At 59.3% G+C, this 15,054-nt stretch overlaps 1 protein-coding gene across 1 annotated transcript; it reads right to left on the bottom strand.

Moving 5' to 3' along the window:
- Positions 1-9,879: 9,879 nt before the first annotated feature.
- On the bottom strand, positions 9,880-11,472 carry UTS2R (urotensin 2 receptor). Its single transcript, XM_027080404.1, has one exon. The coding sequence runs from the start codon at positions 11,329-11,331 to the stop codon at positions 10,237-10,239; it is 1,095 nt and encodes a 364-aa protein (XP_026936205.1). The 5' UTR covers positions 11,332-11,472; the 3' UTR covers positions 9,880-10,236.
- Between the last annotated feature and the right edge of the window lie 3,582 nt (positions 11,473-15,054).

The raw sequence follows: 15,054 nt of genomic DNA, 5'->3' as shown, positions 1-15,054 counted from the left end.
GAATGTCCTTCTTTTTAGAAATTCCCTGGCGGTCCAGTGGTTAGGATTCTGCACTTTCACTGCTGAGGTCATGGGTTCAATCCCTGGTCGGGGAACTAAGATCCCACAAGTCACTCTGCGTGGCAAAAAAAAAAAAAAAAAAGAATGTCCTTCTTTTAAAATAAGAGAAGATGCGTAGCCCATGCCGGTGACCTCCAGAAGCGCTCACCTGGGGCCGCATGGGCATCTCCGTCCTACGGGACGGTCCTGACTGAGAGCAGATGTGGTGTGTTCCAGGGAGAAGAGGACGTTCCTGGCACATCCTCTGCTGAGTGATTTATTTCCTAATAAAAGTGTTTAGTCTGAATCAAAGAACACGAGCATTGGTCTCACTGCTGGAAAGAAGGGGTTGCCGCTCTGTCTCTCCTGGTGAGCTGGCCGCCAGGGCCAGGTCTGAGCACGGCTGAGCCTCCGTGAGAGCGGAAGCTGAAACATCAGGTCAGGAGCTGACCCAGTGGGACGGGGTCCGAGCCAGCTGCGAGTTACCTCACCTGCCCCGCGCAGGAGGAAATGGCAGAAGATCACAACGTGCCAGGGAGGGCGTCCAGGGAGGGCATGCAGGGCAGGTGTGGCCCCACCATTTGTGTGGGAGTTGGGCTCGGCCAGTGCAGGGAGGGTGGGGTCCCTGTGTCCACCTTGAGGCTGGGCACCTCCGCTGTGCAGGGCCTCTGCTTTCTCACCGGGTGGGCAGGTGTGGCTGACCTCTCGCCTTGCCTTGGGGTTCCGGGAGGCTCGGAAGGTGCTCGGCAGCGACAGACAGCGGGACCGGGCGTGAGCGTGAGAAGGCGGGAAGGATGTGGCTGTGGCATCCCCGTGATTAGGGCGGGGCCGGTGGGCAGGGGCCGCAGAGCAGGGCGCCGTGGCTTCGGGTGGTTGTCGCAGGGGCCACAGAGATGCCGCTGGCGGGACGGCATGGAGGTTGCTGTTTATAGAAATCTCCGCAGCTGCCCAGCCTGTCTCAGGGCTGGCCCCAGAGCAGAACACCAGCCTGTTTGTTCCCCTTCGAGTTACAACTGGAGCCACCTCGAATGGGATCCATGCTGCTTCTCAGTCCTGATCTTCTAATCCTGGAGCCACTTCGCGTCCGTGTTCTCTCCTCCAACATGGTCTTCACAAGAGAACTGGGGACCGAGCTGCCCCGGTCCCCACCAGCCCTCAGCCCCCAGGCAGCACTGACTCCCGGGCATCTCTTGGGCTTGTGCTGTGGGGCCTCGGGCGCAGGTATTTCTCATGCAGTCCAGGGAAGTGGTCCCAGCCACCAGCCCCCTAATTGGCGGCATCTCTGCCCCGGCCGCCGGGTACTGGCTCATTTGCCTTCTGAAGTCACAGCGTCTCAGAGCCTCTCACACCTTCTAGAGGTTTTCACAGGGAGGAAGAGTTTGGGGACACTTCTGCTTATCCCTGAGACTGGGGGCCAAGGCCCCAAGACCCCAGCAATGTGAGTCCTGAATGATGCAGCGTATTCCAGAAACCAAGCCAGTCACACCAAACTCAGGGGCCTGGCAGTGCTTAGCCGGGGTGTGTCGGGGGGAGGCAGGTGGGGGCAGGTGGGAGCAGCAAGAGTTTATCCCCCAGCGTGTGTACAATCTGAGAAGTGTTGACAAAGTACAAAGCAGTAAGACAGACAAAATGACAAAGCAGATTGAGGCCAAGCACGGGAGAACACCAGTGACCCAGATGTCAATCGAACTTCAGGCCTGAGGCTCCCGGTGGCCCCAGGGAAGAGGGAAACATCCTAAGTCCACATCCAACCCATCTCGGGGTCTCCTTGGATGTACTGACACATTAATACCAGTTTCTTATCTTGATCTTGAGTTTAACGCCCCCATTCTGCCCCAGGAATGGGCCCTGCAGGCTCCTGTCTACTAACTCGGCCCCTAGTAGCCCCTCTGTACCCCTGTTCACCCTCGGGGGCCTGAACCTCCCCTGCTGGCCAGCACACCATGCCCTGCAGAGTGGCAGGGGAGGCTCTGGACCAGCACTGATGGCTGTGCTCTGTCCTCTGCAGATCTGAGGCCCCACCTTTGTTGCAGCAAAAAATTAAAAAAAATAAAAAAATAGAAATGAGTAAACGGCCTTGGGCACGTACCAGCCAAACAGGCCTGAAAGAGTTAAGCAATCTCAGTTATTCTTTAGCTGTTACTACTAACACTTGTGGCTAGACTTGTCCTTCACAAAGCTAATTACTTTCTGATTCCATAGGAATTATACTCTGCACCTGGCGTCCTTCTCCCCTACACTTCCTTGTAGGATTCTGCATCTCAAAAGGAAGGTCACAGTGACAACTTCGGGGACACCAGACTGGGTCGCTGAGCTGCCTGACGCCAGCTTTTGGCTGAAAATTTGCAGAAGAAAAAAAAAAAAAATACAAGACCTTCATTGCTTTGAGACTTATCACCTATCCATAGACCATGAGCCCTGGAATATAAAACTCTCTCCCTTCCCAGGAAAAGGGAGGCACAGTTCTCAAGGCGCTAGCCTGCTGTGTTCCCCCTTTGCCAGGCAAAGAATAAGAAAAGCTATCTTTCCCGTTCCTCCAAAACTCTGTCTCCGTATTTCTTTTCAGCATCGGTGCCCAGAGAGCCAGGATTCTTGGCATCACCTCTATGTTCCTTCCATCTCAGCACCCTTGAGGCCAAGCAGATCCCAATGGAGCTGGGGGTGCAGGTGAGCCCCCATTCCCGAGAAGCCCAGTGGGGGCTCTGGGAGGGCTGGGCCTTGCCTGCCCCAATGCAGGGCACCTCTCCCACCCTGCAGCATGTGGGTCATGGCTACCACCCCCCATCCCAGTGAACACACGAGGTGGAGGCTTGGAATCTTGCTGCAGCGCACACCTGGCCAGGTGCCCAGCTTGAGCCCCCTGTCCCCACCAGTTGTCCCTGGGTTTCCCAGGCCTGGGGGCATTCACCTGTCTCCTCCCATGCCCCTTGCTAAAGAACAGACAGCTTGGGAGGGTCTCTTAGGAAAGGCCCCATTCCCGGAAAATTCCAGTGACAGGAGGAGGGAGGGGAGAGAAGGGGGGAGGTGGGTGGGCACCGTCCAGGTTCTCTGTACACCCAGGGTGGGTCCTGGACCAAGACGTCCTCCCCAGGAAAAAGTGGGCCACGTGCTTATACCTGCTGCCCCCTCCCAGAGTCCCCAGCCCCCCACAAGCTCTCCCTGCCCACCCCATGTAGCCAAATCTCCCCCTCCCCCTGCCCTTACCTTTAGGGGCTGCAAGGGGCTTAGCAGGGCTCGTGGGGTGAGGTGGACGTGGCAGTGAGGTGGGGGCCACGCAGTGGGTGCTCTCCTGTGCCCGTGTCTTTATGAGGCCAATGCAGGGCGGGGGTGGAGTTGCTGTTCCCTGGGGACCCCTGCCCTCCACGCCCCGCTGGCCCCTTGGAGCCCTCGCTGAGGCCTCACATCCAGGGTGTGTGGGTCTTGCCTCCTGGGGCATGGCATCAGGCACACACCCCTCAGAGGGGGAATCCAGACCCCTCAGCCAGGTCAGGACCTGCCCACGAGACCCCAGCTAGCACCCCAACCTCGCTGCCAGCTCAGGCAGCCTTCCTGCACCCATCACAGGTGGGCACGTGGGCTCACGTTGATCCTGCACACCTCCCCCCTCCCTGTAATCACTCGTGCACCAGGACCACCTCCCGGCCACATCTCTGGTGGAGAAGGCTCCTGGCTTCCAGCTGCCTGCTGCCCAGCCTGGCGCACTGTGGGGCACACAGGGTCCATCCCAGCTCTGCCCAGCCACCGTGGGCTGGGGGGAGGGACCAGGACGAGGAGAGGGGTGGGGGCGCTGGGAGGCTGAGGGCAGAAATGGAGGTCCCCCCCGCCCCATCAGAACCCAGTCCCAGCCCTGACTCGCCCCGGCCCTGGGGAGTAATCTTGGTGCAGGGCAGCCAACTCTGAACCCGGGCAGCCTCGGTATTTCACACTGACACATAGTTTTGGGGTGAGACCAGGCTCTGGGCTTTCAATCACGCTGCGGGATACCTCGAGCCACAAAGGGCAAAGGCAGGTGGATGCTCCCAGCTCCTGCGGGTCCCGGGTCCCATGTGGCCTGGTTCCTCAGCTGTGAAACAGGAATAAGAGAATTTTGTATAAAAGATGACCCAGTGGTGAGCTCGCCAAGGGGGCCACCTGAGGGCCAGGGAATTTGCACATGGAAGAAGGGCAGAGAGGGGCTGGAACACTGGCCCGGAGTCCCCAGTCCGCCTACCGCCCCAGCTGCCTCCTGGCTCTGACCCTGCTCACCACTCAGGCCTGCAGGCCTTGGTCTCCACAGCTCCAGGAGGGGAAAGGTGGCAGGACAGAGCCATCCAGCCTGGGAGCCCGCTCTGGGCAGCTCAGGGGATGGGGCTCTCCTCTGGGCCCTCACGGGGTCCCAGGAGAACTGGCCCCCACCCCCTGTGTGGGGCTGGGCCCTCGGCCGGCCTGGAAAAGGCAGGAGTCTGGAGCACCTGGCTGCTGGCCATTGGCAGCCTCTCGGGCTTCCTGCTCAGAGCGTCATCTGTCTGGAATTCCAATGGAAAAAACCCTGCTCTTGCAAGTGGGCCCTGTGGCTCTCAGATTCCCGGTTTGGTGGTTTGCAGATGTATGGGACCCAGGCTGGATTCTGGTCATCCCCACCCCCTGCCTGGGATGGGGGGCTCCCACCTTCTGCTGACTGAGCCCCCTCCTTTCTCTTGCATGCTGGGTGTGTGAGTGAAGGTGCCGATGAGCTGAGGGCTTTCTCCAGAGCAAGAAGGCTGGCCCTCCAGGTGACCTGGATCAGGAAGACCAGTCAGCTGGGCGTGTTCAGGTGTGGAACCAGGTAAGAGTTCAGGTCTCTGCACCCCTGAACTAGGCCACCCTACCAGGCAGGCCCACTGTCACTGTGTCACCCATGGCCCCAGGCACTGCCCCCCAGAGCTCCATTTGGTGAGGACAGTCTACAAGAGCAGAGAGCTCCCTAGGCAGGTAAAAGTGATGTGTCTACTGGTTGTAGGTGCAACTCAATTCCCAAAGAATGACTTCCTGGAAAAACTAGTAGAGGAAACTTTGGACTGTGTGTGTATCTTTGTTGATGAGTAATTTACACAAAGTGCAGCAGCCCTGGGCATGCAGCCTGGTGACACGCACTCTGTGCGCTGGTGCATCTCCTTGTGGAACTGGGCTCTCCCTGCCTCCACCCCTGGGGACCCACAGAAGGTGGCAGGGAGGGGCTCAAGGCACAGGTCTCTGGACTGGGCCAGGCCACTCTCCTGGGCCTGTAAAAACCCACAGGTCAGCAGCCAAATCCCGGCCAAGCCTGAGCCTCTTGGAAACTGAGTGGCCTGCGAAGCAGGAATGCGCTGCACCTGGTAAGTCCATCATCCATCATCTGATCCTCCGCCACTAGGCTTCTGGATCCCTGCGCCTTCTGTGAGCTTGGCTGTGAACTCGGCTGTGAACTCACCCGCCTCTGGCTCCTTCCCCACCTTCCACCAACCCCCTCCACCACCTCCAGGAAGACGGTAGACAGAATAAGAGGGGTCAGCGGGTCCCTGGTGGAGGGACAGTTTGTCCATTCATTCATTCATTCTCCACTGGGTGCTGGCCGCCTGGTCACAGGCCCCACAGCCTGCACGACCCCTGTCCCCACTCCTTGTTTTTGCTATAGGAACCGAAGGGAATGGGCTGGAGAAACTCAGGCAAGAGGGTGCAGGGGGTGGGGTTGGGGCCAGGGACATGCTCCCTCCCGATGCAGCTGGGCACCCAGTCCCCATGGCTCTGTGCCCAAGGTCTTCCAGAGGAGCTTCATGCCCCACCCCCAGCAAAGGCCTCCCTGCCCAGCCCGCACTCCATTAACCCAGCTTCAAGGGAGACCCCCCACCCTGGAACCAAGTCCAAATTCACAAAAACCTTCCATCTGAGCACAGCATCTCACAAAGGGATCCCAGTAGCCGTCTATGAAAAGAAATTGGTTCCCCCAGTGCAGTGTGGGGGTGGCCCTGGGGCAGTGGTCGGGACTGAAGTGAGGGCAACAGTGCCTCAAAAGAAAGCCGTAAGGAGCACCGTGGGCTGAGTCTGGCCTTGGCATTTTGCCTCTTCACCTGCAAGTCTGGGTGTTGGGTGGATGGCATTGAAATGTCGAGACCTCGTCCATCACACTGAGTGACCCTCAGCCCGAGTGCTCATCCGTCAGACAGCCGACAGCCCTCCCGTCCCCACTACTGGCCACCACTGCCTTGGAGGCCAGGGCTGGACTCAGACAGAAGGCGCACTCAGCTCCTGGCATCCAGGGCTGTAGCAGGAGCGCCGGCTGCTCTTCCTGGTCCTCCCGTCATTTCCCACCCCTCCCCCTCCTTTCTCCCCCCCATCCCTCCCCTTTTCTCCTTCCTCCTCCCTTCTCCACTCCCCCGACTGACTCCTCAGGCCAGGAAGGCGGTAGCCCCAGGTGAGGCCTCCAGGTTTCAGGAGCTCGGTCTGGAGCTGATGCTTGCAGAGTGGACAGGGATACTGTCACGATTTTCTCGAGTGGTGGCCTGTGTCCCCCTCCCTCCCTGGTTATGTGTAAAGTAGCTCTGTGCACAGCTCTGGTGGTCCCCTGCTCAGGATGAGCAGATGCTATCATCCAGGGCGTCCAGTGCAGGCTGTTGGGGGACTGGGGGCCCTGACAATGGGAGAAGGATGCCCAGGCAGAGGCCCACGCCCACGCTGGCACCTGTGGGGGCCTGAGATTCTGGGGCAGGCAGGGAAGGGACGGGATGCAGGCAGCGGAGCAGCCCACGCTGGTGCCGACAGCACCTGTGCCCACCCCAGGGGGGCCCTGCAGGACCAGGCCCCTCACCACAGGCCCAAGAGCATCTCAGGCTCCAACTGTGTTGGGGAGTGTGGGAGTTAAGGTCAAAGGGCCCCAGCGCCCGGGGGTGAACATCCACCCGGGGCTTCCCTGGCTCTGTTCCCGATGACCTGCCCCCCACGGCATCCACACTGCCAGATCTCCAGCAAAGCCCTGTGGCCTTAAGCGTCGGATACCATGAGGGAATCTGCAGAGTGAACCCCGGGTTCTGAGCCCTCCTCCCTGCCTTTGAACTGTTGGAAAAGAGTCAGCATGCGGAGCAGCCCCAGCCTCCCAGCAGGATGTGAGAGCAGCCAGACCTGTGGACACGCCTGGTCAGTGCCTTCCTGGAGACAGGGGACGGGAGGCCTGGTCGGTGCCTTCCCCAGGTCACAGGGGGTGGTGGTGACCTGGTCAGTGCCTTTCTGGGGACAGGGGAAGCTGGCCGAAAGGGTTCCGATGACCTATAGAAGCAAGACGATCCAGAGTGAACATGGCCGTGAGGATGTCCCTTTGTCTCGAGGGGCCCTGCCGGCTGCCCCTCCCTCAGTACATGTTGCCAGGTGGGGAAGCCCCAGGTGGCTGGGACAGAACTGGAGGTGAGGAAGCCTGCACTCACTCCCGTTGGAGGCCAAGGTGATGAGGATGGGAAGGGGGGTGACCCTGCCCCCCACAGCCTGCGGGCAGCACTGCCCTCCCCGCCCCTGCCCATCTGAGCAAGGCCTATGGCCCTGGCCCCACAGGCGCGTGACTCTGAGAGACGGTCACCATCGGAGCTGCCCGTTCTTAATCCGAGTTTACCCAGAACAGCTGCTCTTTCGTCATAAAACAGTGCCTGCCCCGAGGGAGGGCAGCGTGGGCAGGACGGAGAGGCCAGGAGGACATGAGGACAGGAGCCCTCACGCAGGGCAGCTGGAAGGAGCGGCAGATGCACAGTCCTCCGGGAACAGTCCAGAGGTTCCAGAGCAGCAACGCCTCCACACAGACGCGCACACGGGCGTCCACGGCGGCCCTGTTCATTTGGAGAAAATGTGGCAGCAGCTCAAATGCCCCAAACCGACACGTGTTCATCCAACGGGGCATATTCAGCTCTGCCCAAGCTGTGCAGCCGGGCGTCTGTTCCCGGAATGTGGTGGGTGAGGCTCCTCCACGCGGTGGGAGGCCTTCCAGCAAAACTGGAGGTTTCCGGGAAAGAAAGAATTCTACCCCAAGGCTGCAGCATCTTCTCCTGCCTGAGTTTCCAGCCCACCATCCCATCGATGGACCTCAGACGTGCCAGCCCCTTAATCGCTGAACCAGTTCCTTCATAGAAGCTTCCATTATTTATGTCTGTCCTCACTGGTCAGTTTCTCTGGAGCTCCCTGCCTGACAGACGTCTTGAGACTGGATTGTGAGGATGGTTGCACAACTCTTGTCTTTTCACTGAAAATCATTACTTGCACTTTAAGCGGGTGAGTTTGATGGTGTGAGACTGTCCCCAGTAAAGCTGTAGCATTTGAACAGGAGCCCTCACCTGCTAGAGCCGGTTCTAGACATGCCCCGGTTGGCCCCTCACCCCAGGACCCTCTGCTGTCCAGCTTGCCAAGGGCTGGGCACCATTCCTGATGGGCTGGTAACTGCGGGTCTTGAGCCAGACTAGGCCTCCATAAATCACCCGTCCCTTACTGGTTGGTCCCGGGGGCCCGGGGTGAGGGGAGAGGGAGAGGCTGTGGGTGGTGGACCCAGGGAGGTCGGCCAAGCCACAGTAGGCCAGCAGGAGTCTCCTTGTGGCTGTGTGTGTGGGTACACAGGCGTGAGAGCCTGCCTAACATTTTTAAACACTCTGAAACACTCAGGGTGTCATCATGAGGCTCCCCAGAGGCTGGGCACTTCCAAGCGGAAGATGGGAGGACAGCCCCGGCCGCTGTCCCAGGCCTGGCGGTGGAGGCTCGCCCAGCCCACCTGGGAGCATTAACCAGGGTACTCAGGTCTTAAGTTTGGAGCCAAAAATGTAACTTTTTCAGCATCACTCCGAGAAACAGCACACAGAGCACCTTCACACATACAGATGAATGGGGGCCACAGGGCCATTTCTGGGGGTCTCAGTTTTCTAAGTTTGGGGGCTTCTCAACACATCCTGGAATCAGGATTTGGGAAGCAGAGACCCAGGGTCTTGATCAAGGTACGAACTTTGGGCTGTTTACTTCCAAAAACATTTGGGGTCCCAAGTTGCACTGGTGGCCTCGGACCCCATACTTAGGGGCCAGTGGGGAGGGGGGTGTAGATCTCCACCTGCCCACACATTAGGATCCTGTTAGGGTCTTGAAAGGGGTCCAGGAGGGCCTGGCCGGTGGTGAGTCTGATGTGTAGCCAAGGTGAGGCCCAGCTGTGGGATGTGAGCTGGGGCCACAGTGTGGAGTGTACAGGCCGCTGGATGGTTGGGTAGGGGTGGGGAGAGGTCCAACATCTCTCCCTGTGGGCGGGCTCTCTGCAGGCGGGGTCCAGTGGCCTTGACGTCCACAGGAGGCCCAGCTGGGATGCTGCACACAAGAGGCATGAGATAAACCCCTACGTGTGTTGTATGATCCACCCCCCACCTGACCCCCACCCCCCCCCCAGGTCTGGGGAGGGAGAGGCAGGTGAGCTGCTGAAGGAAGAGGAATTCTGGCTCATGGTTTCAGTTTAGGTGCCGAGTTCCTGCCCTGGAGTGATGCCCCAGCTGCCCCTCCTCCCTGAGCAGCTTGAGGCTGGTGGCTCCCTGCCCTGCCCCAGGGTCTCAGGCCCCACATCCAGGGCCCGGCTCAGGCCTGATGGCGCCCGCCCACCATGTCAGGAAGGCTGAATGGCTGGACGTGTCTCCTCCCCAGCCAGGTGGACAGGCTCATCCAAGTGCGGGGGGACGTCCTAGGGGTCCTGCCTCCGTTGACATCCCACCCACACTGCTGCGGCAGGACAAGGCTCGAAGAGCTCAGAGTTTATTGTTCCAGGTGCTGAAGCTGTGAGGGATGGAGCCACATGGGAGCCGGGAGGGATGGGGAGAGGGCCATGCACCAGCCAGGAGGAGGGTCCCATGCAGGCAGCCTGTGTGCCTACACGCTGTCGCCTGCTAGTGTGTGCCCTGCCACGCGTCATGTAGGCGCTCACGTCTGCTGGGGGCAGTGAAGACTCCACTCACCACCGTCTTCAGAAGCTGGTCCTGGGCCTGAGCCTCCTACAGACCCTCACAGATGGACGGGGCAGGGGGGCATTACGGGAAGGTGGCTGGGCTGATGGAGCTGAAGTGAGTGATGGGGGAGGGAGAGCAGGGAACTTTCTGGAAGAGGACTGAGGAAGGGAGGCAGGCAGTGGGGGAGTCCAGGAGTGACCTGGGCTCTGGGGGCCACTCCCCACCCCCACTCCAGCGCCCACGTGGAGGCTGGGGACGCTCAGGTGCAGAGCCCCCTAGGGGCGGCCTGGGACAGCGCGATGGTCTCGCTGGCCTGCTGGCTGCTGGAGGACAGTGAGTGGCCTGAGCTGCGCTGGCAGCCGGTGCGGGCCTGCGGGAAGCTGTGGGTACCCCCGGGCCGGTGGGCGCCCCTGCCTTGGAGCGAGCGCTGGCGGTAGTCGCGGTAGTTCTTAGTGAGCAGCGTGTAGAGGAACGGGTTTACGCAGCTGTTGCTGTAGGTGAGGCAGGTGGTCAGGTAGTTGACGATGCGGGCGGAGCGGGGCGTGAGCGGCGGGGTCCCGCGGTACTGGGTGAGGAGCTGCCACAGCCAGAAGGGCAGGAAGCAGGCCCAGAAGAGCAGCACGATTCCCAGGATGAGGTAGAGCACCCTGGGGTTGGGTAGCCGCCGCGTCTGCGTGAAGGAAGCCCGCTGCGACTGCCAGTAGGCCCGGGCCAGGCGGACGTAGAGCAGCCCGATGACCACGCCGGGCCCCACGATGCTGGTCCCGAAGAGCAGTGTCAGGTAGGTGCGGTGGGCGCGCTGGCCCCAGGCCGGCAGGCAGAGGCTCTTGTGGCCCCTGCGGACCAGCCGGATGGCCAGCATCATGGGCAGTGCCAGCAACAGCGCCAGCAGCCACGTGCCCAGCGCCAGGACCTTGCGGTAGCCCTTGGAACGCTGCACCATGTCCAGTGGCCTCACCACGGCAGTGTAGCGCTCACTGCTCATGAGGGTCAGGGTGAAGATGCTGGCGTGCATGGTCAGGAAGTCCAGGCTGAAGAGGACACGGCAGCCCACGTCGCCGAAGTGCCACGCCTTGGTGACGTAGGTGGCCACGATGAAGGGGATGCTGAGCAGGTAGAGCAAGTCCGCCAGCGCCAGGTTGATGACGTAGACGTACATGGAGGCCGAGGTGTGCAGGAAGCGGCACATGACAGCCAGCGTGTACAAGTTGCCCACCACGCCAACCACGCCCATGGCCGAGAGCACCACCCCAATGGTGCCCGTGGCCACCAGGTCCTCCAGGGAGCTGGGCTCCGCTGGGCTGGCCCACGAGCTGTTGAGAGAGGCATTGGGGGCGCCAGGCGGCTCGGGCATGGTGCTGCCTGTCGTAGCCAGCACAGGGAACCTGCTCAACGGCTCTGGACTCAGCACCGTCTCTGCTGCCTCACACTGGGCTTGGGGCTGGGGCCTGCCGCTCCTTTAGGCAGAGAAGGGGCATCTGTGGATGACAAGCTCGTCCTGTGGGAGAGGATGCCCATTAAAGATGCAGGTCAGGCACCCCCTCCCACTCCCAGGAGGCCGTGAGAGGACACAGTTCCCACTGGGCTAGGGAGGCCTGCAGAGGGATGGGGTTCGCCAACTGCAACACCCCCTTGGGGACTCTTCATTCTAACACTCTGCCTCGCTTCCCCAGCTATGTAGGGGGACCACCTAGACCAGCTGCTCCCCGTGCGTGCCCCAGCAGCACCCCCACCCTGGGCCTCAATGCAAGTCCAAAGGCCTCTGGGCTGGCTGGACTTTTCTGAAAACCAGAGCGCAGCAGGCAGACTGCAGGGGTGGGGTCAGCAGTGGATGGAACCAGGAGTCCTCCCTAGGCCTCCTCACTTCCTCATCTGTGAAGGGCAGGGTGACCGTGCTGACCCCTGCGTCCTTTCTCCCAATTTATTTCTCCTGTATGTTTAAAAAAAAAAATTTTGTCCGGATTGCAAAAGTAGTACCTGCTGACTTTAAAGTTCAAATAGGAAAATATGTTTGGTAAAGAGGGGAAAGCCCTTGTAATCTCTCTTTATCTACGTGGGGAAAATGAGCCTTAATGCCTACCTCCCACCACACGTGAAAATAATTCAAGATGGACTGTGCACCTGTATGTAACAGAGTAAATCAGTTAATTAATCAAGTTCTGGAAGAAAGGAGAATATCTGCATGACCTTGGGTAGGCAAAGATTTCTCGAAAAAAAAAAAAAAAAGAGCAAGAAACACTTGCAATAAAAGACCCATCAAGTGGATTTCATTACAATTAAGAACTTCACTGAGAGAGTAAAAAATGTAAACCATGGACTAGGAAACGATTATCAGAAGACATATATCAGGGCTTCCCTGGTGGTACAGTGGTTGAGAGTCCGCCTGCCGATGCAGGGGACACAGGTTCGTGCCCCGGTCCGGGAAGATCCCACATGCCGCGGAGCGGCTGGGCCCGTGAGCCATGGCTGCTGAGCCTGCCTGTCCGGAGCCTGTGCTCCACAACGGGAAAGGCCACAACAGTGAGATGCCCGCGTACCACAAAAAAAAAAAAAGAAGACATATATCAGACAAAGAACTAGTAATCAAAATATATGAAAGAACTACAAATCAATAAAGACTAATGACTCATTTGGAAAAAAAAAAAAAAAGACAAGATTTGAATAGGAAATTCTCAAAAGAGGATGTCCAAATGGCTAAGAAGCACATGAAAGGATGCTCAACATCATTAGTCATCCAGGAGATTAGGGTAAAAACCTCTGCACCCCCACCAGGATGGCTGGAATCAAAAAGGCAGATCCCAAGTGCTGGGAGGATGTGGAGGAACCAGACTCCCGAACTGCTGGAGGGGCCATAGAATGGTGCAGCCCCTGTGGAAAACAATCTGGCACCATCAAAAAAAAAAAGTAAAGTTGGACACATGCATGTCCTCTCATCCAGCAGTTCCACTCTTAGGTTTGTGTCCAAGAGAAATGAGTGCAAATGTCCACAAAAAGCAAGAGTGAGAATGTTCACAGCAGGCAGGAGCTGGAAACCACCCAACTGTCCATGAATAGTAGTGTGGATAAAGAAACTGTGACCCCTCCATAAAAATGCTCTGAGATGATGAAGAAGATGGAATTACCCTACAGTCAACAACTTGATGAAACTCAAATATGCTACGTTGAGAAAAACAAAACAAAACAAAAAAACAGACACAAAGAGTACACTGTGATTCCATTTACCTGAAGTTCTGGAGCAGGCAAAATCTCTATGATAGCTGTTGCCGGGGTGTCAACTGGTAGGGGGCGCTGGAGAGCACTCTGAGGGATGGACTTGTGCTGTGTCCTCAAGTGGTGGTGGTTACACAGGTGTAGACACGTGTAAAAACTAACGGAGTTGCACGCCTATGACCCTTGCTGTGTGAAAATTGCCGTCATAAGAAAAAAAGACCTAAAACTGGAAATACTCGAACTGAGAGGAGAGGCCCCTCTGTCGCCCCATCTCCCCACATCCAGGGAAAACACTGGCTCCAGGTTTTTCCCCTCTACAGGTCCAGCGTTCACACTAACACAGATAAACTCGGGGCGTCCACCCGACGTAGTCTGAGCCCTCCGTGCAGAAGGGAACCTGGGTGCAGAGATGCCGCCCCAGACCCCCTCTCCGCGGGACCCGGCCCAGCCTCGAGGCTGGCGAGGGCAGCTGGGGGCCTTCCTACTGGCCGGAGGCTCCCTCCCCGGCGGCCGCCCCCCGGGGGTCAGGGTTCCGGAGCCCTCCCCCAGGGGCTGCAGCGAACCGAGCCGAGGGCGCCCCCGGGAGGGACGCGAAGCCCTCGCCGAGACCGCGGCGCGCACCTCATCGCTCGCCACCCGAAGCGCTGCACACCCTCCCCGAGGCGCGAGGAGGGCTCAGTGGCCTTGCGATCCTACCTGGCACAGTGCGGGCCGGCGGGGAGGGCGCCCCGCGCACCAGGTCCCGGCCCCCGCCCCGCACCCTCTCAGCGCCCATGCCCACCTCAGTCACTGGGCCATCAGGTCTGTGCGCCGAGCCCCGGGGTCGCGCTCGGGACGTCCTCCTTGCCGCCACGCGTCTCCGGGAACCTTCCCGAGGGTTCCGTCCCGGACGGGAGCGCCGAGGGGCGTGCGGGCTCCCAGCGGCGCGTGGTGGAGGGGAGCCCGCCCGCCTGTCCCGCCGGGAGAGCCTCTCTCCGCGCCCAGACCCCTGTCGCCGCCGCCACCTGCCCGGCCGCCAGCTGGGAATGCGCCGCGGCCCTGCGCCCGGCCTGGGCATTAATAACCCGGGGGGGGCCGCGGGAGGGGGGGCGGGGATGCGCTGGGGCGGCTGGGGAGGCGCGGTGGGGGGAGGGCAGCCAGCGCGGGGGCGGGGGGGCGCGCAGGGAAGGGGGCAGGTCACTCCTCGGCCGTGGGGTGAAGCCGAGTCCAGGCAGGTTGCAGCCCTTGTGCGGGGCGTCTCTGCTTCCCTTCGCCCTCTGCACTCCACTCCTCAGTTTCCCAGGCGCTGAGCGGTTGTCAGTGAAGCCCTGGACCCTCCCGTGCACCTGGTGGGGACACAGTGTGGGGGGGTTCTGAGACACCGAGGCGGGGCCGCGACCCAGTGGCATTAATGACATTCATAATGTGCACTTGTCACTACTTCCAAAACCTTTTATCAACCCAAACAGAAACTGTCCCCATTAAACAACTCTGCATCCCACCCCCCCAGGCCCTAACAACCACTATTCTCCTTCTGTCTCCATTTTTTACTTGACTACTCTAGGAACCCACCTCCTGCGAGTGGGATCATACAGTTTTTGTTGTTTAGTGTCTGGCTTCTTTCACTTACTATGATGTCTAAGAGGTTCCTCCACGTTGTAGCAAGTGTCAGAGCTTCCTTCCTTTTCAAGGCTGAATACTATTCCGTCGTTTACACACCACATTTATTTATCCCTTCATCTGTGATGGACTCTTGGGTTGTTTTCCCCTTTTGGTGATGGTGACTAGTGCTGCTATTTTGATTCACAATTTCCTGTTCCTTTTATGGATCATATTTCTTCCTTAATCTTTTTTTTTTTTTTTTTTTTTTTGCGGTACGCGGGCCTCT

The sequence above is a fragment of the Aethalodelphis obliquidens genome, unplaced genomic scaffold (assembly GCF_003676395.1).
Source record: "Aethalodelphis obliquidens isolate GAN/ISIS:26980383/991018 unplaced genomic scaffold, ASM367639v1 scaffold44, whole genome shotgun sequence".
Lineage (NCBI taxonomy): Eukaryota > Metazoa > Chordata > Mammalia > Artiodactyla > Delphinidae > Aethalodelphis > Aethalodelphis obliquidens.
This window is presented reverse-complemented; position numbering and strand designations above follow the sequence as displayed.